The 26038-nt window shown below is 44.2% G+C and overlaps 1 protein-coding gene across 4 annotated transcripts in view; it reads left to right on the top strand.

Annotated features, from left to right (window-relative positions):
* ERBB4 (erb-b2 receptor tyrosine kinase 4) overlaps window positions 1–26038 on the top strand; it is a 552534-nt gene that overhangs the window by 268606 nt on the left and 257890 nt on the right. For all 4 annotated transcript variants that reach the window (XM_066189450.1, XM_066189451.1, XM_066189448.1 and 1 more), the window contains exon 3: window positions 13850–14036. In XM_066189450.1, the coding sequence (XP_066045547.1) occupies window positions 13850–14036 (187 nt within the window). The remainder of the gene's footprint in view (window positions 1–13849; window positions 14037–26038) is intronic.

Below are 26038 nucleotides of genomic sequence, written 5' to 3' on the forward strand. Positions count from 1 at the left end.
ATCCATGATCTGATTCAGGAGCCTGCTTGGTTGTGACCCAGCACAGTGTTAGGTGCCGTGACTCAGCTGAAGTCCCCAGGCTGCAGCTGACTTCTGTGCGGCTCTTTGTCCTCCTGCCCAGACCAAGGCTGAGCCTCTGCCAGGGAAGATGGACGTCATGGAGCAGGACATGGCTACAGCAGTTATAGGTACAGCAAAGGCCCTGAAGACATCAAAGGGAGTTCCTGGTCCTAACCCTGATTAGTCCTGAGCTTGTTTTCTTCTCTGAAAGGAAAATTCTTGTTCTTCTTGGCCTGTCACATAACTGCTAATATTGAAATGAACATTCAGGGTTGTTGGTACAGCTGAAATTAATCCCAGCACAACTTTCCTAGCAGGAAAATACCTTCTTTGAGGAACCCTGGAAGAAGGCAAATATTTTTGTCTGTCCTCCTGCTCTGTAGCCCTTCCCTCTTGTGGGCACACACCCAGACACACATGCAATCCCCTCAGCAGCTCTACCCAGTCCATTCCTTGGGTGTCCTGCGGTGTGGGAAGGGATGGCTTGCTGGCAAAGACACTTCCAGTTCCATGAAGATAATTAAAAATTTTGGGAGTTCCTGTGAAACAGCCTGTGATTAAACATAAGGATTTCTCGTGGAACAGTTAGGTGAATTTGGCCTCAGATACCTCCCCTGACTTCACGGTCACTGGTGAGTGATCCTGAATGGCTGGAGCTCGGTCTGTTTTAATGGATTCAGCTTTAGTTATGAATCTCATCAAGAACAGCCAAAGCAAAGGACACTTTAATTTAATTTAATTTGTAGGTGTCCTGTGACTTAACTTTGACTACAACAGAAAAGGAAAATGCAGTTTGCCTTGTTATTGGCAACACCAACATGTGAAGAGACATGAGGATGAGCCTCCAGTGCCTTCCAGATGCTTGTCTCACACCTGTATCTCCAGCCTCATACTTGCAGGGAGAGTGGCAAAGGCTGTGATAATGAAGTTTCTCAAGCAAATGTTATCCCTTAGAGCCAAAGCTGGGTCGAGAGCCAGTTCTTTGTTCCCTGGAGTTTGCTGTGGGCCCAGCCATTGGGATTTTTGGGGTTGCATGTAGCCATTGTCCCATTCTGATGGTTATTCTGGCAAGGGAAAGCAATAGACTACCAGGGCTGTAGTGATCTCTTTAGACAGAGGGGTGCCTTCTGATAGTTAGGTGCTGGTGAGACACACTGACTTTGGCTCAGTGCAAGCCAAATGTGATCTGCTGGCAAGGAAAACATGGATAGGCCAGCGAACCTTGCCTGGAGAGGGCAGGATTGCTGGGATGTGTAGTGCAGGATGTGCAGACCTTACCATCAGCTCTCTTTTAATGAGTCATTTAAAAGTAATGCTCATATGGAGCAGCAACTTTCAGCTCTTTTCACTAAGGTCTTAGCTTTGGCTTGCAAAGATCACGGCTGTTTCTCTGTAAGTACTGATAATTTGTGTTTTCCTCTTGACTTTTCAACTTCATTTCAGTTAAGAATTCCATTACACAGCGTAAGGGCATTGTGTGACACAGACCTTTCCCTTTTGTGGAAAGCTTATAGCCTAAATGCACAAGAGAGGGGATGAAGGCTGGCAGTTTTCTGAAGGCAAAGGAAGATTTGCTAAATCCTCTCTTGGGGACAGGCGAAGCAGAGAGATGAACTACTGGGCTGGTGGAAGGGGAACAGAGTCTCTAAAGGAGGAGGAAAGAGAAGAGCTGAGCTTGGCTCCCTTTGTGTACAGAACAAAAGCTTAAATGGTCTACTAATTGCTGCCAATACCTGGGAGTACTTCGAGCTAAAGGATAGTGGCAGCACACATGTAAATGCCAACTAAAATAAGCCCCCTTGGCTTTTGAGAAGGCTTGGGCAGGTGACAGTTCCCTTCTTCCTCAAGCTCTGGTTCAACAGAAGCCAAAGCCCAAGGCTCTTGCAGTGTCAGGTCTTTAACATTCTCACCACCAAATGTAATTAAGCTCTGCGAGGGCTGCACCCTGAGTAGAATTTATCTCTTGGTTTGTGATGCTTTAATTTAGCATCAAATATTCATGGACTGGCAGGGTCAAGTTGGGATAGAAAAGTACTGTAACAGGCATAAGCAAAGTAGGATGTGAAAGAATTCAGCTTAAAGGTTAGTCATCCATGGAAACCCATTAGGAAAAATACTGTAAATAACTTCCTCCATCTGTGAGTCTCAGAGCTAAACATCAGCCACTCCTGCCCCGACCCATGGAACTGCCAGAGCACAGGGTGTGCCAGCTCACCCACAGAATTCAAAGCAGAATTTTGTAGTTACATACCCAAACTCTTCCAAATACTGAAACAGGTTCAGGGTGCTCTGCACTGAGCAAGTGTGTTGCATCTCATGGGGTTAAGGGGCAGAAGAGGCTGGGTTTGAGACATCTTGTAAATATCTATGAAGGGTTTTTGTAAGACCAAATGATTTTTTGGGGCGTACCCTGCCTGTTTAAGGACATGGTTCAAAGCCTGTAAAATTATGCTTATTGACTTCAAAGGATCAGGATCTATACTGTCCAATTTAATATTCACAAAACTAATTTATTCAACAAATGAAATTACTGAATTGAGGAAAACGAATGGATTTATTCATTCGGGAAGATGTTCATGGGCCTGAAAGGTGAGTTTGGTGTATCAGGTAGGGAGTTCTCAGGCTGGACGGACCGGGTTGGGAGGAAGGGCAAACACCTGAACCCATGGGACCATGCAGGGAAACAACTGAAATTCAGAGCAGCTGGGAATAAATAATGAGCTGGGCAAAGTCCAGGTGTCTTCTTTTGTCTGGCACCAGGTAAGAAAAGAGGGAGGAGAAAAAGAATTCCGTGGAGCCATGTGGAAAGAGGAGCTGCAACATCTGGAAGTATGTGGGACTTTAGGAAGTGTGTGGACACAGGGAGTTGATGCTGATCCTGGTTGCTCCATCTCCAGCAGTAAAACACCCATGACCTGCTATCTTCTGTTTTCCCACTTGCCTCTCCAAAGCACTGGTAGCTACAAGTAGAAGAGAGTTGGGTAAAAAGAAAAGTCATTTGGAGCCAGAAATGCCTGCAACTTAAAGCTGGTGCTGTAGCTGCCATTTGAGCTTTCCAGCCAGGCTGGGTGCTGGGAGAATGAGAACTCAGAAAAACCTGTCATTTGAGCCAGGATTTCCCCCTTATCTCCCAGCAGCATGCAGTGAGGAAACTACCTAAGGACTGCATTTTTAGACACCCAAAAAATCTGAAGATAAGAAATTTGGCAGGAGTACAACACACAAACACACCTTTAAAAAGCATGTATGTCTATCTATAAATAGGTAGAAAGCCATATATAGCTAAACTCACACACCTGTGTTGTGCAGAAATTGTGAAATTTCTGGAACCTCCACAGATGCAGAACTTAATTCTGCAAAATCCTCAGGCACCTTTTAGAGTTAAATTAATACTGATGTAATTAAAATGGTAATACTATTTGTTAAAAGAAGAGTATTTAAATAATTCATTTTCCTATTGGTTCTGTGGCGTGTGCTTAGGTTTAGCAATTATATGCTAAGTAAAAACAGCCTCTCCTGTAATGATTTCATGATAATCTGACCTTTGATGGTCCTGGCTCACAGCAGCTGGCACTTTCTGCAGAGTTTACAGACTCTAAAGTAATTAATATCAGTGAAATACCACTGCTGGCCCTTTGATGTATTTGGGTCCTTGAGCACTCCCTTTTTCCCCTCTCTCAAGCTTTTTTTTTTTTTTTTTTTTTCCTGATGTCCCTGACTCTTGGGAATCTGGCCACTGGACTGGTCCTGATGGAGGGCACATCCCAGCTGAGGGGTGCACTGGTGAGCCCTCTCTTTTGGGGTTCAGAAGACATAACTGACAATATGCCAGGCTTAATTTGATTTAATATTAAGCACAATAATAGCTCTTGAAAAGCTGTCTTTCGGGGAAAGGTAATAAGGGTATTAATAAATGCAGGTGAGGAAAGATGCCCTGGTTTGAGCTTCCTGCATTATTTCATCACTGTCAGTCAGCGCAGAACTCCCTTGAGATTATTCCTGTGTGGTTAATAACATTGTTTCTGTGATGACTTTAATGACTGAGCCTTTCTTCAATCCTTAGCTATGACAATAACCACTCTGCTTCTTTTTTTTTTTTTTTCCTTCAACAAGCTATTGTATGGGGTTCAGCACATTAAGGAACATTTTTAAATATAGAGGTTTCTTCTAATTAAGTTATTGGCAAAAGATTGCTTGTCCAGTCATTTGCTGGTGATAAGTACTGAAGGAAATTATATCTTGTAAAGAGTATTACACTTTTCCTGCCATGCTCTCCCTTAAAAAAGAGCAAAATGATATAAAATAAGCAGCAAGATTGCAAACTTAGGCACTCAGAAATTAGGTAGTGCCAGAATGATGGGTGTCTGGATCTGTCATTCCCCACTCCTGATCATGAGCTTTTCCTCTTTCTTCTCTTATCTCTTGCCCTGTACCCCATTTTTTTTCCCTTTAACAAAATTCCTGTTTCTCCAAAAGTCTTAATTTTTAACCTTTTTAGGATTTTTTTTTTTGCCAAGACCAAACGTCTTTTTCTGCCCTGTGTCTCGAAAAGAGAGAAATAATTTCCTCTGCAACTTTTCCAACCCTTCTCAAAAAACTCACCTGTAATTCCAAAAAAGGTGTTTGCGCACCTTAAGGGCATCACCATTTGTTAATTGGTGCAATAATTGCATGTAGTAATAGTGGTACATTTAAGATGTCTGGTCGTTCTGGACATGATTTTAAAAGTTCCTGTTTTCCTATGAGATTGTGCATCCACCTTTGTTCAGAAACCACAGAGAAAATGCAATGAGTGGGAGAAGTTTTTAGTGTGCCCCCTTGGAGAAAGGTAGTGGAATTAACACAGAGGAAAATCTTATTTTTAGGTTTAGTGCAGTCACTGCAGATTAAAGGTTGTTCCCCTGGTTGGTGGCACCCTGCATAACCCCAAAAAGCAGAGTTTACATTTCTTTCTTAAAGTATACCTCTGGGTTTGAAAATCAGATCATTTGCTAATTGCTCACATCTTTTAAATTATGGCTCTATCCTTGAAGGAGATTTTAACAATCTGTTTAAGCCTGAGTATCAGAGTTGTTCTCCTGCTTCCAGATAAACAAAACAAAAACACAGCTTTAAAAACAAGCAGCCTCTCCACTTTTTATCTAAATGGAAATAAACCAAATCAAAAGCCAGCGATTAATGAATCTCTTCAGGGTTTCTATTCTTGAAAAGATTAGAGTTAAAAAGGCTGAAATAATTTCAGTAGGTAAGTGTGATGTTGAGCTCAGATGTTGTATTTATATATGCTCAGCCAGAAATAAGAGTTGCTAAAATCCAATATCTGGATGAAGATTCTCCAGTGAAATCAGACAAACAGTTAACAACTCCAATATTCACTCATTTCAGTGTGCAAAAATGTCCTAGAGCACCAATAAAACCAGTTCCTCCCAGGAAATGCTTTAAAAAGACTCGTTAAAGAGTGGATGTTGTACATATGAAACAAACTGAAAGTGGGTTTTTAGGAATCTTATTTTCTTGGAAAAGGGAAGCAAAGCCCTCCAAAAATAAGCAAACTGCTTTTCCAGGATTGGACAGCCAGCTATTAGCTTCTTGCAAAAATGCAGACTGAGAACGTTGAGCTGAAATTTGGCAAGGTTAACACATTTTCATGATGTGTAGTCAGATCCTGTGTCCAGAAATAGAAACAGCCTTTTTTTTTGCAGGAGTGGTGGGGCACCTTCACCTACAGTTTAAATAGCAAAAATAGAAAATCCTGTTGTTCGGCTCCACCTCTGTACCAGATCTCTGGGATGTTTAATTCATTCTGCATTATTCCAAAGAGTGGGAATCACGGCAGCCAAGAGCTCCTGTTGCTTCCACTGTAGAGACTGAAGAAATGCTAATAAATGCATTTAATTTACTTGTCTAACTGTAGATTTTCCTGCAATTCATGCCAACTAGCCTGGCTGTGTAGTAGGAAAAAAGCAATCACAATACCTGATGTACAAAGCCTGTCACTCACCATATATCAAATGAACAAATAACGGTGCCTTGTTCCATTAAACGACCACACAACATTCCAAGGATCTTCACGGGCACCTTCCTTATCAAGGCGTGCAATTCTGGACACCCTGTTAGAGCTTGCACTGCATTTGTCATGGGTAAACTCTTCCATCTGACTTCTGATCAGACACTTGACCTTTCAAACCCATCGTGGGGAAGGCATCCTTCTTCACCTCTGCTTTTTGTTCACCGTGTACTTTGTCCCTCTTCAGCCACAGGCTGCCTCTGGTTGTAAGCTGGAGAAGCTGGGAGTGCTTGTGAGCTGGGAGAGACTGTGAGCATCCATCCTCCTCCTCCTCCTCCTCCTCCTCCCTTTCTTCCATTTTCTTCCCTTGGGAAGACTTGGGAATGGGTAGGTGGGCTCCCTGTGGTGCTCCAACCAGTCTCATGGGCCAGAGGACCAAGTAAGCAGCCTGCTAAGACTTAGTTCAGCTTAGACACGAGCAAAACCGTGAGGGGACAGTGAGGGATTGAATGCTCTTTTCTTCTCTGGTTCAGGGTGCCTTGTTCTGCCAAAATAAATACACTGCCTTGGTTTCTGCTCTGTGAAGCCCATCTCAGGATGCCTGTGGCAGTGCAGCCAGTGTAAATGTGACTGTGAAGATTTGACAAGACAGCCCTGACGTTGCCTTTTTCAGTGAAAGTGTCCTGAGACCCTCAAATGCACTCAGCTTCTCACGGGCTGTGGCTCTCTGAGGGAAATTGATAAAAAAAGATGCCTTTGCACACGATTATTACTTTCCTAAAATCCTTCCAGAGTGTTGATATTATTTAGTTTATGAAGTAGCAGTTTGTGCAATTTTATGTTGCCTGGAAAGAAACTATGATTTACTCGATTTGAAGCTCCCAAAAGCAGCGAAAGCAAAAGGCATCAATCTGTGCTGTTGGAAATTCTGTAGCTGGGCAGGTATAAGCTGATGTGCTTTGAGTGTCTGCAAAATGCAGCTCCTATGGAACAGCTTGAGTGGTAAAGCATTTTGTAACAGCATAATGCTCTCATTGTAGTCTTTTCAATCTCATTTAGGACTAAGCTTTCCCTTGGGAGATGATACAATAAACTCTCCTGGAAACCACGCTGCAAATATGTTGAAGCCAATCAGGTAATACAGTGTAATGTCAGAAGTCTTACTGACTGGCTAAACATGTGTCTTCCACAGCGTTCCTCAGGACAGACAGATGTTGGCTGTGAAGATGGGGCTGGTACAGAGTGCAGCCTTTGTCTGGGTCATTGTGTTGCTCAATAAACAGCTTAGGATTTACTGTGTGCTCTCAGCCAGCCTGGGCAACTCAAAAGTTTTAAGCAGACACTTCTAGGACACTTCTAAGCAGATATACAAACAAAGGAATTGTGTTTTAGGAAACACTGGGAAGACTCTCAGATACTGATGTAACCCTGCTCAGTTTCTCTGTTCAGATGACGTTTTCAACTGAAGAGTGGGCAAAGGCACATGGGGCAAGCTGACACCTGAGCTTCAGCTGAAGAAGTATTAAGCAGGCAGAATACTTGGGTATGTCATTAGAAACTATATTTCAAAATTTGAAAGCAAAAAGGGTTGGAGTTTTTGCTCCTGTTATTTGCCTGTTTCTACTTAATGTTCCCATTCCCACATTATCTTATTATTTTATTATTATTATGTTTTTCAAGTCCCAAATTGTTTTCTCATCAGTACTTTAAAAATGAGTCAAGATAAATATTTCAAAGGCTCCCTGTGTTTTCACCCATCACCTTTGTTTCCAAATGCCAGATTTGGACATTGTCCTGGAATTTAAAGGTTTCTAGACTTGTATTTGTTTTTCTTCCAAGACCTCCCTAGACCCTTCTGTAATGTGTATTAGCTCAGACACAGCAAAACTTACCTCAGATAAGCAATAGTGTGTTTCCTACATCAAGCTCAGTAAATAAATAACTGCACAGCTAATCCTCCTATTTTAATGTAGGAAAAGTCCCAGTCTTGGAATAATGCAATATAAAGACCAGCCATTCAGAAAACAGAGCTTTAGTTCAACAACTCCCTAGGTGGGTTCCGTAAATTATGTAGCAAAATCCTTACAAATTTCCAGTGGCCTTAAGAAAAGAACCATCTGACTGACTGCTGCTTTAGAGTTGAGGGAATCGAGTGCTGTGTTCAGTTCACTGATCTGCTGCTCAGGATGTTTTGTAAGCACATTACCAAAGAAGAGCAGATGTCTGTGAGGGAAGGGGTATGAGTTACAGCTCCTACCAACTGTCATAAATAACTGAATCACGGTTCGATTCTGCAGCATGCAGCAGTGCAGGTACAGCTCTTAACAAAATCCAGTCCAAGCCCTTCCTCTGCTGTTAATAATACCCCCTAATGCGAATTGAAAGACTACCACAAGGTCCTCTTTCTTTATTAGCCAATTTGAATAAAAACTGCACCTTCAGTGCTGTGGACAATAATCTCTCTGCAGCTGCCAAGGCAGCTCTAGTTAGGATGCACTGCTTGCTTCTGACCAGGCACTAGGAAATGTTTTCTCCAAGCTGTGTTCTGGTATTGATCAGTGTGCTCAAACTTAAGGGTTTTTTACTGAAGCTTGTATAGAGTACCTGGAAAACCACTGGTGCTCAGGAGTGCTTAACATCACAATTTCACAGCTGTTGACATAATTAAAGGATGCACAGCGTGGAAGGAGACAAGACATGAGTTTGCAGTGGGACAAAATTCCTCGTGTGCATGCCATGTTAGCTCTGACATAGTCCCTAAATGGGGTGTCCTCTCAGACAGGAGAAATGTCAGTGTGTGCCACATATTTGTCATGGTACATATGGGGCTTTGAGAGAAACTGGCTAAGGCTGGATCCCATAAATACCTGAACTGCTTTGAAAATCTCAGCTTCTAGCGTCATTTGAAATTCATAACCCTCAATGAGCAATGTGTGGAAGAGCTAATATATATATTATTTTATTATATATAACAGCTAATGTAATATAATATTATATATTATATATTATAACTCCATAAATCACAATTTCCACATTTTGGTCATTATTGTTTCTCCCAGAGTTAGAATTGCAAGTGATGTAGCTGCTTAGAGACTACTTTTTGGTTGGTTATTCAGTGCACTTTAGTTTTTAAATTGTGACAGTGACAGCTGTGTTGCATTGCATGAGCAAAAATGTATGTAAAAAAAAAAAAAAAAAGAAAAAGAAAATTAATTGATGGATACCAGCATGCTCACAAACATGCTAGACTGAATTTCTGAGCTTTAAGTTAGGCAGGTGTCGACTTTGCTCTATTGTGGGGTTTTTTCTCGTAATAAAAATTTGTTTCCTCAAAATTTGGCCAGTTGGATGTTGGGCAGTTCTCACCAGATACAAATGCATACTTTTTAACTGATAAAAAAGTGAATGTAAGATAATCTGTTCAAGTCCACTTGAGATGTGAAAAGTGCTTCCTTTTTTAAATATTTGTGAATTAAACACACTTGTTCTTCAGGTGATCCTCCCCTCCTGCACTTGTGTTTACTGGTGCTTTCAGGTGAGATTGAGGTAGATCAAAATGTTCTTAGCTTTTATGGAAAAGGAGAAAAACATCCTAAAAGCGAATTAACTGTCAGCAGTCTCACAGGTGTGAGGTGACCCCTGTGGCAGGTTTTTGTTGCTCTGACTCCGTGCTGGGGACAGAAGGGACATTTCCAGCTGAGGTTCAGCGACTGGATAAATGTGTCTGCAGCTGAAATAAACTCCACAATAGAGTTCTCTTCGGTGCCTCTGCCACAGCCCAGCCCTCCTGATGGATGTTAAGAAGCCTTGGTAGTGTTTATGAGAAACATCAGCTTCCCTAATCGTTCATTGATCTGTTGTTCTGGGCGGAATGATGAAGTTTGCGCTGTTATTTTGCTCTGCTTCACTCAGATTCACTTGATTCGAACCGAAGGACAATTTAAGATGGCAGGGCGCAATTTTACTCCCATTTACTCCCAGCTGACAGGATAATTCTGGTTTTGCTGTTGGGAGCTTCAAGTGCTTAATCTGTGCTCAGCTAATATTAGTTGTAATTAAGGGAATGGGCTGTCTAGAGCTCATTTTTACAGTTCATCACCTGAAAAAGAACCTCCAAAAAGAACACTTTTTCTTATGGTGTCATTTTGACTTTCTTCTTCATCCTCTGCAGGGCTGCCCATCTTGGGGCAGAACCCTGGGGAGAGCAGCACCTTCACTGGCTCTGTTCTTACCTCAGGGTAGCTATTTCTAGGTTTAAAACCCAAAAAATTTGCTGTGTTGGGGCTCATAGAGTCTGTTAGGAGACTGGTTCCTAGACTGACATGACTGTTCCTGGGGTGCAGGACACTGCTGGACACAGGGATAGCAAACTTTGGAGTACAAGTCCTCACCTCTGAAAATGGAGATAAAGGGCTTTTTTCCTGGTAAATATATCAGAGCCCTGTGGCTTGGTGTGTTTTTTGAGCAGCTCGTTAGGCATTAAATATGTCAAGGATTAATACTTTTTCTCCTTGACACTCCTTTTGTTCCTGCTGGAAGCTTTCCTTATCCAGGGGCTGATGCTCAACAGGCTCAGTTTCCTTTCTGACTTTCCTGAGGGACAGACTCATGGGAAATGTTCTGCAAGTGCCTGCAGTGCCCTAGCAGGAGAACCAGAGTGGGAGATGATGGCACTCACTGTTGGGAGTCTCTCTGCCTTGTTGGGAACACAGGTGGAAGCTGGAGCAGCGCAGCTCAGACAGAGCATTAGGATACCTGTGTCCAGGATATCTGCCCAGGGAAGTGTCCAGCCCTGAATTCAAAGGATGAGAGGTTCAAATCACGCCTGACCTTGGCACGAGGTGCAGGGGAGGAGATCTGGCTGCTGGTCCCATCTGGCATGAGGATTTGTGAGGCAGTGTGGAAGCCAACAGGCATCTTTGCAGGGACTCCAGCAGGGCTGGGAGTGAGCTCCAAGTGAGCAGGGCTCCGTTTTCAGCGAGAGTCATGTTAAAACTTGCAGTGCTTGGCAAAGTGGTGGTGTTGGCCAGGAGTGGCTGAAACTTAGGATGCCTTCTGCATTCCCAGTGCATTTTCTTAAGATGGACTGGTAAGAAAACACCCAGCAAACCTGAAATCAGCCAAAAACCATCCTGCGAAGCAGGTTATTGTTCTGCATTTTTCATTCCTATTTGAATTTAAACCCAAATGAAACCCTGTCTTAATATAACAGATGACTAGATTTGGTTGGTCAGGTGGTTGTTTCCTAGGAAATTAGAAACCCTTTGGGGTTTATTTTCATATTTTGTTTTGCAAGCATGAACATGGCAGCGTCTCCAGCAAATAAATGTGTGTTGCAATATGGTGGAAGCCATGGGACTGCAAAGAACCTTCTGGTTTGTCAAAGTACTTGCCATAATTTGTCATTTCAGTTGGTTAAATCAAACAAAGTGCAGGGCTTCTGAGGCAATTCACAATTATCAGCAACAGAACTTGGTCATTTTCTCTGGAGGGCTATTTTTTTGTTTTATTTTGGACTTTTTTTTGGCTTTTTTTTTTTCAAGTTTGGAATGAAGATTTGTTGTTCTCTGTGCGTGTGGCAGTTCAGTCCTGTGTTGAACTGCAGCCTTTTCAGGTGGAATTGCTGTTTGGCAGTAAGACATACTCTAAAAATAGAAAATGTGGTTATAAGTGACAACAATTGGCAGGGAGGACCTGTTCAGATGCAATTTTGGAACTGCTTTTAATTTTTTCCACTCAATTCCAAGTTAAACATCCATTTAAATTAATTAGAGCAATCACAGTGTCCCTAGAATATCAGTGGAGAAGCTGAAGCCATGAGTGTAATTTAAGTATTTCCTGAATTCTGAGGAGACGCTAAAAAAAGCCAGCTGAAAGAAATTTTTGCATATGATGAAAAGCAAATTCCTGACCAAACTGGCTAAGCTCAAATGTCTGAAGGCAAAGAGCTATCATGAAAGTGCTGTAAAGCTTCTGATTATAATGAAATTTGTTTCCCAGGGTATAATGCAGCTCTACATTTAATTCTTAGCTGCTGAACCATACTTCTCAACCTGCCTCCACTCACTGGGCTCTCATCAGAGTCCTGTCAGGACACTGGGCTTTGTTTAGATGCCAAGCAAGTCTGGAAATGGCTCCACAGCTTTTCCAGCAGCATCAGCTGAGTACAAATGCTTGACTTCGGAAAGACAGCCAGTACCTCGATTTTGTGGCCGAGAAATCACTCCTTATGTACACCGCCACACGTATTAATAACCTTGCAGGCTTTTATAAGCCTAATTAAAAGGCTTGTGCACACTTAAATATGGCAAAGAGCTGAACCGGCAAAGCAAATCCACTGCTGCCTTTCTTTATTAATGATACACGTAGGACAGGCTGAATTCTCTGCCTGCTGTTTGTTACTTGTCGGGTTGTTTTTATTTCGGTATCGACTGGAGTCCCCGTCACGTTGGTTGTAGTCCGGGCACGTCACTCCGAGCAGGATTTCTCTTTCAGTGTTTTGTTTAAGGTATTGACTTTGCCAAAGGGAAGGGAAACGTGCAGGCAGGCACTTAAGCACACAAGCAGTGGTATCAATTTCTAGCCATTAAAATATGCACACGCACACAAACACACGAGTGTACAGTGGTTGCAGGCACGGGGTTAGATGAGCTTTGAGAAACAGACTCAAGAGACCCTCTCCAACATGGAGATTCTGTCTCCAGGATCTGGCCAGGAGCATCCTTCAGCCTGCGCCAAGTCCTCCTGAGGGTGGTGGGGTCATTTTCAGTTTTGAAATTATATTTTTCAAAGGCATTTGCGTATTTCTAAGCCATTTCTTTCATTTCTGTAGAATGAACTTTATTTTCTAAGGGAGCATATTTCTCTGCTTTTGGGTGTTCTGAATTTTTTTTCCCTTACAACTTCTTAGGCTTTTGGACTTTGAAAAACCTTTTCTAGTTATTGGGTTTTGGGGTGATTTTTCCCTTTCCAGACCAGGCAATCAATTCCTGAATATTATTCCTGAATAAAGCAGGAGGGTTATTGAGCAGTTCATCTAAAGCCAACGAAGATTTCAGCCAACTCAAAGGTGCAGCAATCATTTTGCTAAAGGTCTGGGTAGCAGTTTTGATCGAAGACTGGGATATGTGGGTGTGGGTGGTTCCAGCACTGCCAGGTGAAACTTGGAGATGAATCTTTGCAACTGTTCAGTCATCGGTTCCGTTTGAAAGTACACAAAATGGGTGTTAATACAGATGTGTGTTATCTTTAGTTCTTCTTCCAAACTAGCCCCCCTGTCTCCCATCTGCTCCTGTTTGATGCTGAGCTCTTCCAGAGGTGTTTTCCATGCTGTGTCCCCTCGGTCCCACCCTGAAATACACTGTACAACACAGAGTTACTTGCAGACAGACAGTCTCATCTGAGCTGTGGCATTGCCCCAGTGGATTCTGTTCGTGTACTGCAGAGGCCTTTGACCTGCTCTCTGCTTTGAGTTGTGCAAAGTCATCCTTTTGTGAATCCTTAATACCTTACAGTGAATTTCTGTTCAAGTTTCAAGAAACTGGTAAAAATGGCTACTTCATTTTCTACCTTTCAAACAACTACTTGCAGTAAACTCACTAAAACTGAAACAGGAATGTGCTTGAAATCATTAAGTTAAAACAGAATTTGTTTTCTGGGTGGTTTTTTTTTTCCTTTTCCTTGGGTAGCAGCATCTTGTCCTAAAGCATCCACTGTCTGGGAAGTTCAGGACAATTAAAAGCGGACCATGCCTGATGTGTTTGTTCCATTTCTGCCTTTCAGTCTATCCGGGAAGTCACTGGCTACGTGTTGGTGGCTTTGAACCAGTTTGAATACCTGCCCCTGGAGAACCTGCGCATCGTTCGTGGGACCAAGCTCTATGAGGAGCGATACGCTCTGGCCATATTCCTCAACTACAGGAAGGATGGGAACTTTGGACTCAGGGAACTTGGCTTGAGGAACCTGACAGGTAAGTGAAACTTGCAAATGTGGTGGATTAGTTGCAAGGAAAAAAATGAGCTTGGTGGGTATTTCCCCAGTGCCCTCAGTCACTTGCATTCTGCAGCAGAATGAAGTACCACAAGAGCCTGGCAGTTGTGTGTTCTCGGAGGGGTTTGTTGGTGCATCATTCTTTCTTTTTGGTTCACAAAAGTACTTCTCTCCATAATGATCAAAGGCTGCCTGTGGGAGTCATGGCAAGGGCATATTTGAAAGAAAAACAGTTGTTGAAAGAGTATGTGAACTTATTTTCTTGTGTTGATATCATGAGCATGTTGGTTTCCTTGTGATCCTTGATTATTGCTTGTGTTGCTTCAGGTGCTGGGTATTTTCTGCCAAGTTACCTTAGCTTTAGCATCCTCTGTGCCTCTGTATCTTTGGTTTATTTAATTTTAGAACTCCCTTTCCTAGGCAAAAATAGTGCATTACATAGAGTGAGAAAAGCGCTTATTTTTTTGAGCCAAAAATGTAAGCAAAGTCCACAGCTTAATGTTTACCTGTAAATTCAGGGCTGGATCATGCTGTGGAGTAAATCAACAATTAATTTCCTCCATCTGAGGATCCAGAGTCAGTGGTTTGGGAGATTAAAACTTACTAAACATCAATGGACCGTGACAATAAAGAGCAGGCAGTGCTCCTCTTCGGGAGTTCACTGGAAGTATTTTATTTATACCTAGTTCCTCATCAACTATGATCATTTCTACCCTAAACTCTGGTAATTTTGATGTGGCCTAGTATCTGCTAGTGGCTGAAAGCTGACTGAAAATCACTGACCTGAGCTGGCTGTGGAGATTGAACCTCAGTATGGAAAGGTGGGAGCCTTCTGAACTATATTTAGGCACCCTTCCCTCTCTGCTTTTTTTGTCTGCCAGTATTCAGAGTAGCACGAGTGCTTACAGCTCCCTGTTCAGCCTCACCAGGCTGCACAGCAAGGCTTTCAAAAACAGGAGGGAAAAGGCCTGAAATATTTTATAAAACAAACCAATTTTGGATGACTCTGATTAGACCCTTTCCTCTGGCAATATTTTTAACAGTTTTCTTTCCTGAGACCATCATACCAATATCACAGTGCTTCCCAAATGTCTCTAAATCCCTGCCATCTACTACTCTTCACTCTGTCACTGTCGTAATCCAATTTCTTCCTCTCCTGTTCCCATATTTCATCCCACCTTTCTGATACAGGGAGTTCATTGTGACTGTCTGTGCCTTCACATCATACAGAGCCACAGCTTTGGGTGATAACAGCATTATCTCTTTCTATATGTTTTCTGGTCTTTGAGTCTCAAAATGCCTTGTGAAGACACTAGGCTGGGTGAAACTGAGCCAGAGAGGTGAGGTGAGGCCAAGGCCAGAAAATGATGGGTCTGAGGAGGTTCTGCCAGGTGAGAGTTGTACTCTTAGGGCTCATTTAGCCATGGCTTTGCTGCTCAGTAGGGTAAAAAAAAAAATTATCTTGTAGGCTTGTGCTCAAATTTTCTTCTTGAACCAGCTTCCCTGTGCCAATTGGCAGCTCCTCAGATTCCAGAGACGCCCTCTGGGAGCTGCTGTGACGTGACAGACACAGCACTAAAACTGCCCAGCGAGTGGTTTCATTTTCTTTTTCAGTGTCTCAAGCAAACCGGCCTTAGCTCAGCCCGTGAATCCCTCCCAACATGAGATCATCACAGCCACTTCTTCTCATTTAGGTGTTTACAAAGGCCTCTGATGGGATTATTTGACTTGAAATGAATTGTTGTCTTCTGGAAGAAAAGTGCCCTAAAAACACCAGCTTGTCTCCACGGTGCACTTAAAATAGCTTCTGGGTGCTGAATGTGAGCCAGTGTGTGCTTGAAAATACTCTTAATGTTTTCTAGATAACACGCCGGAGTCTCTCCAGCAGCTGTTCTCTGCCCAGTTTGTGCGCTGGTGAAGATGCACCAGGCTATTTTAACCCACAACCTGCCTCTTGTTGCGCATGCTCTTCCCCCAGAGCATGTTCATACTTCATTAATTTTCCTGGCACATCCTTAGCACTAGTAGCTGCATAAAAATAACTGGTGGATGTGGGAGTTGGTGATGTTGCAAGGCTGTGATGGATCGGCTGTATCTGAACCTGTTCTTTAGGTTTACCCCAGAAACCACGGGTGAGCTGCTCAACTGAAGAAGCAGCAGCCCCCGCGAGCTCGCATTCTTCAAGTCCACAGCAGATTTGAAGAGACTGGCTTTGAATCGTGCATCTCTTCCACTTGAGTAAAATATTGCATGGCTCTTGTCTTGCCTGTGAAGAATTGTCATTCCAGGGCTTATGCCTTGTTCACAGGAGTTGGAGAAATTCTTTTTTCATTCGTGCAGTGCGGGAGGATAGGCTCCTGAGGGTATTTCTGCCTAGTACCACACAGCAGACAAACACAAGCCCTAGTCCCTGTGTTAAATAAATGAGGAAGCTGCTCTCACCTGCAGATTCTCCTCAGACACAGGGTTTCAGTCTCCTGTGCTGAGTATTTTCTGCAGTATTTTGTGTGTTGTTAACAGCTGTGTTTTTATTGCCAGATATGACTATCAAGTTTTCATATTTAAATGTAACTTTAAATGCTTGAATTCCCTCCCTTGCACTATAAAAAAAAAATGACAGCTGTGAAGGCAGTTAGTTTTATCTCACACAGAAAACATGATCCAATTCTCACTCATGATGTCTGTCAAACCACAAGGGAGTTTTGTTTGTATAGCTCAGCCCAGGACTGTGTCCTAAAATGCATGTGACACTTGCAAAAAATCTTAGCTGTAAAAATCCTGTTCTCATTTGTTATAAAAACTTAGGCAATGGTTCCACAACCATGTCAAAACTGAACTGACACTGAACTAATGAAGTGGCTGCTGCCATCTCAGCTGGACTCGTCTCAGTGTGCAGATCGAGCTGCCAAGTAGCCTCACAGTGAAAAGGAGGGTTTGACATCCTGGCTGTATTCTTCAGCCTGAGATGTGCTGAGAGAGAAGGTGTGCCAGCTTCTTCCAGTCATTGCCCAGGAGCCACTGCAGGTCACCTCGGCTCACCCAGTGGAAGGGCACCACCAGTGCTCACATTTGGAGCACTCCAAACACGGAGGGAACCTGATGGCTGTAAATCTCATTGCAGCATTTATCTGCCTGAGAGGGGAAAAGAGGAATAACTCACAAGTGCCAGGACCACTGAGGAACTATCCCCCATTTTCCTCTGTGAAGATGAGTAAGAGAGATCTACAGCAAATGATGTGTCTTTGGGCAGTAACAATCTCATCTTCCCTGTTGGCCTTGGGGACAGCAGCTTCCGTGCATCCCTTGAATTCTTTGAATATATTAGAATGAAGTGGACTTAGCAGTGATAACTGCGGTAACACAAAAAAGAAACAAACCCACAGCAAAATATTTAGGGGTGTTTCTTTGTTTGTGTTCCAGGAATGCAAGTGAATGATAAATTAAGATAACTGAGGTTCCAGTGAGAAATGGATATATTGCAGCTTAAACCATTTGATCGGTGATAGCCAAACAAAGGAAATCTAATTTGATGAGCAGGAGAATCATAAAGAAAGGACCACTTTCACAGGTGTAGCAAGTAAAGTTTGCAAAATTGTAAATTTCCTCTTTGACAGGATTTTGTAACTGATTTTATATCCTTAAACTTTTTATTCAATTTGGTTTTTATTTTTCTGCCGAGCAAAATTTTAATGTTTGATGGTTTTTTCTATAATGTTTTCAGTCCCCCCCCCCCACCCCCCCCCAGGAAACTGAAAATGATAAAGGGTACTTTGGAGTGGCATCACTCCTTAATAGGTTGCTTTTCGAGCAGTTTTCTGGGTTTTTTTCCTTAACAAGCTCATTTACTGCAATTATATTACAGCTCAGTCAGATTGGAGGAAAGGGCATGGGAGGAGTCAAGTTTTGTTGGCTGTGCCTATTTTGGACCTAAAATTCTTTTGGAAATAGTGCCTAGATGTCTGAGTAGGACCCGAGTGATGGCACATCAGGGATTCTTGCAGCAGGGATGAAGGCCACCCCCTTTTTCTTGCCTTGGTCACAAAGCCTGTGCCAGCAGCACCTTTCCTTGGAGGACATGCAGGAGCCATGCCAGGAGTTCCCGATGTCCGGGGGTGCCGGGCTGTGACCCCCCTGGTGGCACATTCTCGCATTCCTTATTCGCCGCGGCGGATTCTCGGGATGAGCCGGGAAGAAAGCGCTGTGTAACTTGCCTCAGGCTGCCTGTGCAACAGGTGGGCGAGGCATCGCATCTGTAACCTCGGAGAGGGGTTGCTAGGATACATGGAGGCGTGAGGAATTGGTTTAAAAATCCCTGCGGCGCCTTTGCGTGCGGGGCTGCCGCAGGAGTCCTCCCTAGGAGAAGCCGCAGCGGCTCTGTGACTGCCCAGGCGTGCTCCTCTCCGGCATCCTCGGAGCTGCCCGGCCCACGGGATCCAGCACAGCTTTGTGGCTAGACACTGGGAAGAAGAGGGAGGAACACCTCCTTTCCCAAGGGAAGTGTGGCTGTGGAGGATTCTCAGTGTGGTGCCGCAGACCTTGAGGACAAGCAAATACCAGCCCTGAGTGCTCCTTGCTCACCCTGTCCCAATGGGAGAGAGGCTTGTGGCTGCCCTCAGGTTCATAAATGCAAGTGTGCCTGCTAGAGCATGTCTGGCTTTTCTCTCCCTGTTAGACTCTTTCCCAGGGGAAAAAAAAAAAAAAAAACATTTAAAAAAAATCATCCTGTTCCAGCCGCTGCTCTCCTCAGACATCACAGGTGTGATTAGACAGCCGGGAGAGCCCAGCACCCAGCCCTGGTGGCACTGGGAGCACTGCTCCCTGCCACTTGGCATCAATGCCTGGGAATGCTTCCAGCCTCTCCTAGGCTGCAGATGTGGCCCCAAGGAATCCCAGATAAGCGACCTGCAGGCTGAGGAGCAAGTGCCTCCAGCTGGCAGAAAACTGCTCACAGGTCTTAGCAAGGCAAAAAACCCCTGTGTTTTATACGGCCAGAAATAAATACTGATTTTGAGCCTTGTGAAATTTCTATTCTCGAGTTTATTCTGTCCAGTAACAATGGTGGGACATTGGTTCTTAAATTTCAGCAAGGCTAGAATTTTGCGCAGTGTCTCTGAAGGGTTTGGTATGCCTTTTTCTTGCTAAATAGTATAACTAATGTCTGTGATTCTTTGCAACTCATTGATCAACAAATTATGCTCAGTTTCCTTTATTTCACAGCACTTCACTGTTTTCAAATCTGTCTATAGGGTTAGAAATGCGCAACCTTGTTTGGAATGACTATGGCAAGGATTTAAGCAAAAAGCTCATCCGAATAATGATATACTGGTAAATATTTTAAACTGGAAATTCAAAGGGTCCCCCCATGTGTGCTGGTATTCCCCTTCCCCCTGAATGCTTTCACATGAACTGGGAGTCACATCTATTGCAAAAGGTCTAAACCATCTTATTGACAGTAATGCACAGCATAATTGACATGAGCCAGTACTGTTGTGCAGCAGGATAACTTGATGTCACACAGCCTCTCCTGCAACAAAGCAGGGCTTAAAATCAAGGGGAGGAGAGAAGAGGCCAAATCCTTATCTGGTGTAAATGGGCTTACTTGCTTTGATTTTGTAATGAACTGAAATTTAAATTGCCTTTACTTCATTCAGTGGATAATTTAATTCATACTTTAATTTATAAATTAACTGGTGTCTAACATCCACTTAAGACCTTTTAAGGATGTTGTGTACAGGGTGCTCTGCCAGGATTAATACCAGCTAATGACAGCTGACTGAAGGCATGTCTGCCCTGGGAGCTCTGGCCAGGGATCCTTGAGCCAGCATCCAGCCTTGATGGCTTTGGGAACGGTGTTGACCACACCACGTGGGCCCCGTGCTTGTGCTGAATAATCCAGCAGATCATTCCTGTCTTTACTGTGGTCTCTGCAAACAGAAGCATGTTTCCTTGGGCTTTCAGAGTCTTAATTATGTGGCTGCAGGGTAAAGAAGGGTCAGCAGGTAAAGACTTGGGTCTAGGGTCGATGGAGGAAATCCTTCGTAGCCCTGCAGTATTCTCCACATCTGCTGCTTTATTTTGTGAATCACACCACTGCTACAACAGAGCAAATAATGCTTGCCTGTTTTAATTAGACCAATTTTGAGGGTATCATTGAAAATGCTATTCAGAGAGGATCTGGTGTGATGTGGGATTCAACTTTAACACTGTCAAATGTTAGTTTAAATGTCATTAAAAATACATCTAGGTATGTTGCCATTGTTACCTGATAATGCCATGTAAAATAATAACACCACTCATTCTATTTTTCCTTGGCAATTTCTCTCTTTCACCTCTCTGCAGTAGTTCTATCTGTGCATTTTTCAATTATGGAGCAAGAAATTCTCCATGCTCTGGAGGTGTGAAACACCCTTTAGCTTTCTGGAAATGTGGGCAATCAAGATAAATCCAGTAACACTGAAGCCTTGTGGTAACGGAGTAGCTTTGCCTGGCTTCTGTGATTCAAGAGCTTCAGCAGCACGGGGATTTCTCTGTCTGCATGCTTTGCAGGGAGTTAAACATCTGAACAGAGTAATCCCTCCATTTCAATCACATGGGTCAGGAATGGGAGACATTTCCAAATATCCAACTTTGGCAGACAGATCTGAGCTGAGCTGCGCTATAACTTAAGTGAAGTGCAGTAAGTGTTAACAGTCGGGAAGGATTGTACAGTTTATAGTGACAGCACTGCTGAACAAATAGATATCCCGGCTTCCCAGCAGCTTGGGAAAGAAAGGAGCAGCTGGATTGCTCTCCCCAGCCTAGGCTAAGTCTGGACTAGGTGTTCTAGACATTTAAATCCTTGCTGCTCCAGTAGTATATTTTCTTCAGATAAATGAAAGAAACATTACTTTCAGCGTTTTTTGTTTGGTTTGGGGTTTATTTATTTATTTTTTTTATTTTTTCCCCTCTTTCTCTCTACAGTCTTCTGAATTCATCGATTTTCTCATTTCCTTCTGACAGGCTATAGCTGACAAGGAATTTTGTGCTTTTGTAAAGTAATTAAAGTCTTGTGTTACATGGGGAATGTAATCTATCTGCACTCCCTGGCCAAAGGCAAGTTGCTGAGCAGGATAGTCCAGTTGTCACCATCCACACTGGGGACATGAGCTGTGAGCCGCTGGTGGGGCAGAGGGACCAGCCTCCAGCTCTGTGGAGCTGCTGACTTCTAGGGCTCAAAATGGCACAAAACTCTAGGGATCAGGTGTCAATTCAGCGCATGAACTTGAAGCTCAGCAGAGGCATTTCAGTGACCTTGCACAGGGGTGTGGAGAGCATCATATCCTCACAGACCTGCATTTAAACCCACGTCCAAGAGTGAGCTCCTTTTCCTAGCTTTTCTTGCCAGCCTATAGAAGTAGTAAGTTTGGGTTCAGGTCATGATTTGTTGCAAAAAGAAAGAAGTCCTGAGTTCAAAGAAGGTCGGATCAGACCCCTAGGTTTACATGCTGGAAGTAGTTGCTGTCCCTAGGATATTTTGATGCCTGTTCATTTTCATGTCATTTGCTGCAGAGAGAAATTCCCTGGAAACCCTGTATGGAGAGACTGGAGAGGCAATGAACCAAAAACTTTCCTTTGCTGCATTCAGCTGCAGGAAAGCCCCTGCAGACAGGGGGGACAGAGCAGCCCCCAAACGCTCGGCACAGGGGTGAGTGTCACGTAGGCTGACAGAGGCAAGGCTCCGGCACAGCCTGCTTGTTCCCTGGCTGCACACCAGCCTGTTTCCTGCAGTCTCACAAAATCTCAGCCTGCCCAGCATGGGGACGAGTCTCCCCAAAGCCCCCAGGGGGTATTTGCAGTTTGGGCAGTGCAGAGCTAGCACTGGGCAGCAGGTCATTGAGAGATTCTCTGAAACACACGAGCCTTGTCCACTGGGATGTGAGAGGGAATCACTGCTGTTAACAGGATGTGTTGGGTGTTAGTCTGTAAAAGAAGGTGCAACAGACTCAGGCCGTCTGCAGTGCTGCACTGACAGGTGCTGCCTGCAGTGTCCAGGGTGGGGAAAACCCTTGGTTGCTTCCGAATCTGCCCGCAGGTAACAGCTGTCCCTGGTGGGGAGCAAGGGGTTTGCAGTCAGGAGCTTCTTCCTGTGGCTGGGGAAAGTAAAGGGAGCTGATGATAACAATGGTCAAGTGACTGACAATTGCAATCGACCCTTCCTGACCTGACTCGTGTGCTCCCGAATCGCTGCCCCGGGGGAGTGGAGGTGCTGCCCGGGATGCATCCAAGGGCAGCAGTTCCAGGCAGCTGGGCGTGGGTGTGCTGTGTAAAAAGGGGAAATACAGCAGGCATCTGCCCTGCACCTCTGCAAACACACAGAGGCAAGCCAGAGATGGGCAGGAAAGGGTAACCTCGAGGGCAAATAGAAAGAGAAAATAGAAAGAGACTAGAAGGAGGAAAACAGAAATGCAGCCCTGCAGCAGGGAAATCAGAGTGAACAGAGGTGGGGGAGTGGGAAGCAGCCAAGCAGGTGTCCCAGCAGGAACGGCGGAACAGCAGTGCTCACCTGGACTGTAGCTGCATGGAAGATGAAGGAGCAGCCAGGCTGTTGGATACAGACCTGCTGGAGTTCTCTGGGACTGCAGGCTCCCTGGTCAGTCCCACCTGCCTTCAGCCACGGAAAATGAGCTGTGATAGGTGTGAAGTGCCAGCGTGAGGGAGTCAGAGCTGGAGGCAGGTAATATGTGTGGACACGGAGCTGTCCGGGGGCTGCAGGAGCCTTTTGTGCTTCACGAGGAACATGCCTGCGGGCGTGGAGTGGGGGAACAAAGGTATCAGATGAGGAGAACACGCTGGAGGCCTTTTTCTTTGATGTCTGGAAATCGCTCAAGGGGCTGTCTTCTCTGAAACCCCTTTGCCTTGCCTTTTTTTCTTCTTTCCTATTTCATTGTTTTTCTCCTTGGTGAAACTTTCATAGATGTACTCTCATTTCTTTAAGGCTCAGAAGTGAAAGCACATCCATCCGTCCAGCCCTTGTACAAATGCTCTGCTCACGTTGGAATTCCTTGGGGAGCTGACTTCTGCTTCTGCCTGTCAGAAATAGCGGAGCCACGTGCTTTGGGTTTGAAATTCTTGACTCGGGAGGGGGGGAGGCAGCACAGAAGGAAGGGCAGCATCAAAGGCATCCCTGCCTGCCACGCTGGAGGGAGGAGATTGTGGTGTTGCTTGGGGCTTTTTTTTCTGTTGGTGCTTTTTAACTGGCTGGCTGGACACGCATTCAGATTGATGCTACAGGCTGTGGAAACTTTGGATGCTGGTTCCATCAGCAGGAAGGTCACTCACCTTCCAAAATGACTCTGGGGTATGAGTACCCAAGGGCAGGATGAGTTTTACGTGGGGAGGTTCAAGATGTTCTTGCTTCAACTGCTGCTCTTCCCCTCCAGCCTCATGTGTGTAGACAGTCAGGATGAGTGGAGGATTCTTGGGGAGCATTTTTAAAATTGAAAAATGTCTGGCAGGGAAGCCTTCTGTGAGAAATGAACAGTTGGAAGAACAAGGGGAAAAGTGCTGACAGTGCTAGGCAGGCACCACCTTTCTTTTAAAAATGAAAAGGTGTGGCTTATTTAAGAGCTTTTCATGCTTTCTTCTAACAATTAACTTATATTTTCAATCAAACAAATTATGTTAATTGAACAATAATAATTGAATCTGTTTTAGATTGAATTTTGTTTTATAAAAGCATTCTGGTTCCTTCTTGCTAAGCTAAAGCAACATCAAATAAGTGCACCTGAACTAGTGGTGGACTTTAAGTCATGACTGAGTTCATTCCCTGGTTTGAGGGCCCAGGCCAAATCCTCCTGAAATTCCTCTTTACTAGAACTGTACAGGAAGCACAGTGGATACGTAGCCCAAGAGATGGCTTTCTCATCTCTGGTGAGTTTCCTTTCTATCAAATAGTCATCTTCCCCTAATATTCTTTACAAACCTCAGCCAGTTAAAGATCCTTTATCCTGAGCACAGTGTTGCAAACACTAATAAAAAACGTAATGTGGAGGAGAGTCAACCGTTAACAATAACAACAAAAGTCCTAGTGCAGAAAAGGGTAAGGCAAACACAGGGAGGATGAAGGCAAAGCACCCTGCCCCAAACATGGTCGATGGACACAGCTGAATGTGTCCTAGGCTGTAGAAGGAGCCCCCCAGGGCTGATAAAAGATTTTCCTTCATGTTGAATCATCAGGTACAAGCTGTGCTTTGGGAGAGTTGGATGTTGACTGGCATTGGCAGGACATCCAAAGCCTGGTGTATCAGCACGGATGTGTCCTGCCAGTCCTACCGTGACCAAGCAGGAATTAACTGTGATTTGTTCTGAAATGGTGATACCACGCTCCCTAATATTTTGAATTCCCCCCCCATGGCACTCTTCAGTTGGATGTCAAAGTCCCCGTTCCAGGGGTTGCCTCTGGCTGGCCTTGGCTCACAGGAAGATGCTTCCTGAAGTGGTGGTCCAAGTGTGCTCTGCAGGGCTGCTGGCAGGTGGAGGTGACAGTCCCCAAACACTGCAGCAGCAGCCGGGCTCAGAGGCTCTCCTGCTTTAGAGAGGGCTGCTCTGTGAGTGAGGCTCGATGCCTTAAAAGCAGGCACAGAGCTAAAGTATGCACAGGGTGAGGTTGCAAGGGCATCATGCTCCTCTTTGTGTGTCAAAGAAGAGCTGAGAGGGATGTTTTAATGGCTGTGAATGCATTACAGCTTAATCCCATGGGCTGTGCAGTTAGCCCTGTGCCAGCTCCATAAACCTCACTGCAGCCCCCACCTCATCCAGCAACAAGACTTGTAGATGTTCAGAGCTAGTGGTTTCGATTTAATATTCAGAAGCATTCAGCTTCCCAAATAAAGATAATAGTTTTGCTAGTTGAGAGATTTATTATTATGTTAACATGGCCTTAGTTTTAAGCCTTCTATTCCTCCCTTTCTAGAAAAATGCCTTGCCACAAACCAGCCTTGAAGTTTGGAAAAGTAATCAAAGCTCTGCTGAGCAAATTTGATGACACTGATGGGTTGAATGAGCTATGACCTCTGCTGACCTCATTCTGCTCCATTTCCCCTTCAGGCTGGTAGCAGTGGCTGGAAGTAAATATTAATCTGCTAATTTACCCTCTGGTATAAATAGAAAAAAGTGTTTTGTCAGTGTGCCTGTCCAACCTTACTGCTTTGCTCCTGAGGATGAAGTGGCGGTGCTGCCTGTGTGTTTCCCTGCTCAGGGGACTTCTCTCAGAGATACACGGAAGGGTTGCTTTCCTCTTTACTTTCTTAGGTGAGTAATTAGAGTTGTAATCTAGGGTTTAAGGATAGCCAACAAAGAAACCTTGCTCGGGTTTAAATAAAATTGCTCCTTAACGTAACCTGTTAAATTGAAACAAACCCCACATGAATGTTCTTTTAAATCCATTTACAAGTGCCTTGTATTGATTTAGCCTACTTCAGTAACTCAGATGAGCTAAATTGATGTCTGTGCACTAAGTTAAGTACATTCTCTTGGGATTTCATACCTGGCGAACTGACTTGACTTCAAAACTGATTTCAGTTAAGCCAGTGCAAGCTGTGTGTGAAGAACAGACCTTTCTTAGTTGTTGCTACTGGTTTGGCCGAGAGCAGCGTGACACCTTGGGGGAAAAGGTGTCTTTGCCCTATTAACTGTGATGCTGGGGTGCCCTACTCACCCTGCCCCTAAATTTGACTTTGAAGTAATACTACCGTTGCCCAAACACCTTAGTAGCAGCCTTCCTTCTGCAAGGCAGCTGTTTGAAAAAGATTGTTTAATCTTTTTTTTTTTTTCTCCAAGGTGCTCTGTCCCCTGGTATCTGGAGAAGGGAAGAGAAACAAAAAGCTTGCAGACCTACTTCTCTACCCTCCTGCCTAATGCCCCCCAGCCAAACAACAGTTAGGAGCCCTCAAGCGAAGGTTTCTTTCCATTTTCAGACAGTGCCTCTCAGCTTTGGCTGAGCTT

This window comes from Chamaea fasciata, unplaced genomic scaffold (assembly GCF_029207755.1).
Source record: "Chamaea fasciata isolate MVZ Bird 193981 ecotype frontalis unplaced genomic scaffold, bChaFas1.0.hap1 SCAF_8, whole genome shotgun sequence".
Classification (NCBI taxonomy): domain Eukaryota; kingdom Metazoa; phylum Chordata; class Aves; order Passeriformes; family Sylviidae; genus Chamaea; species Chamaea fasciata.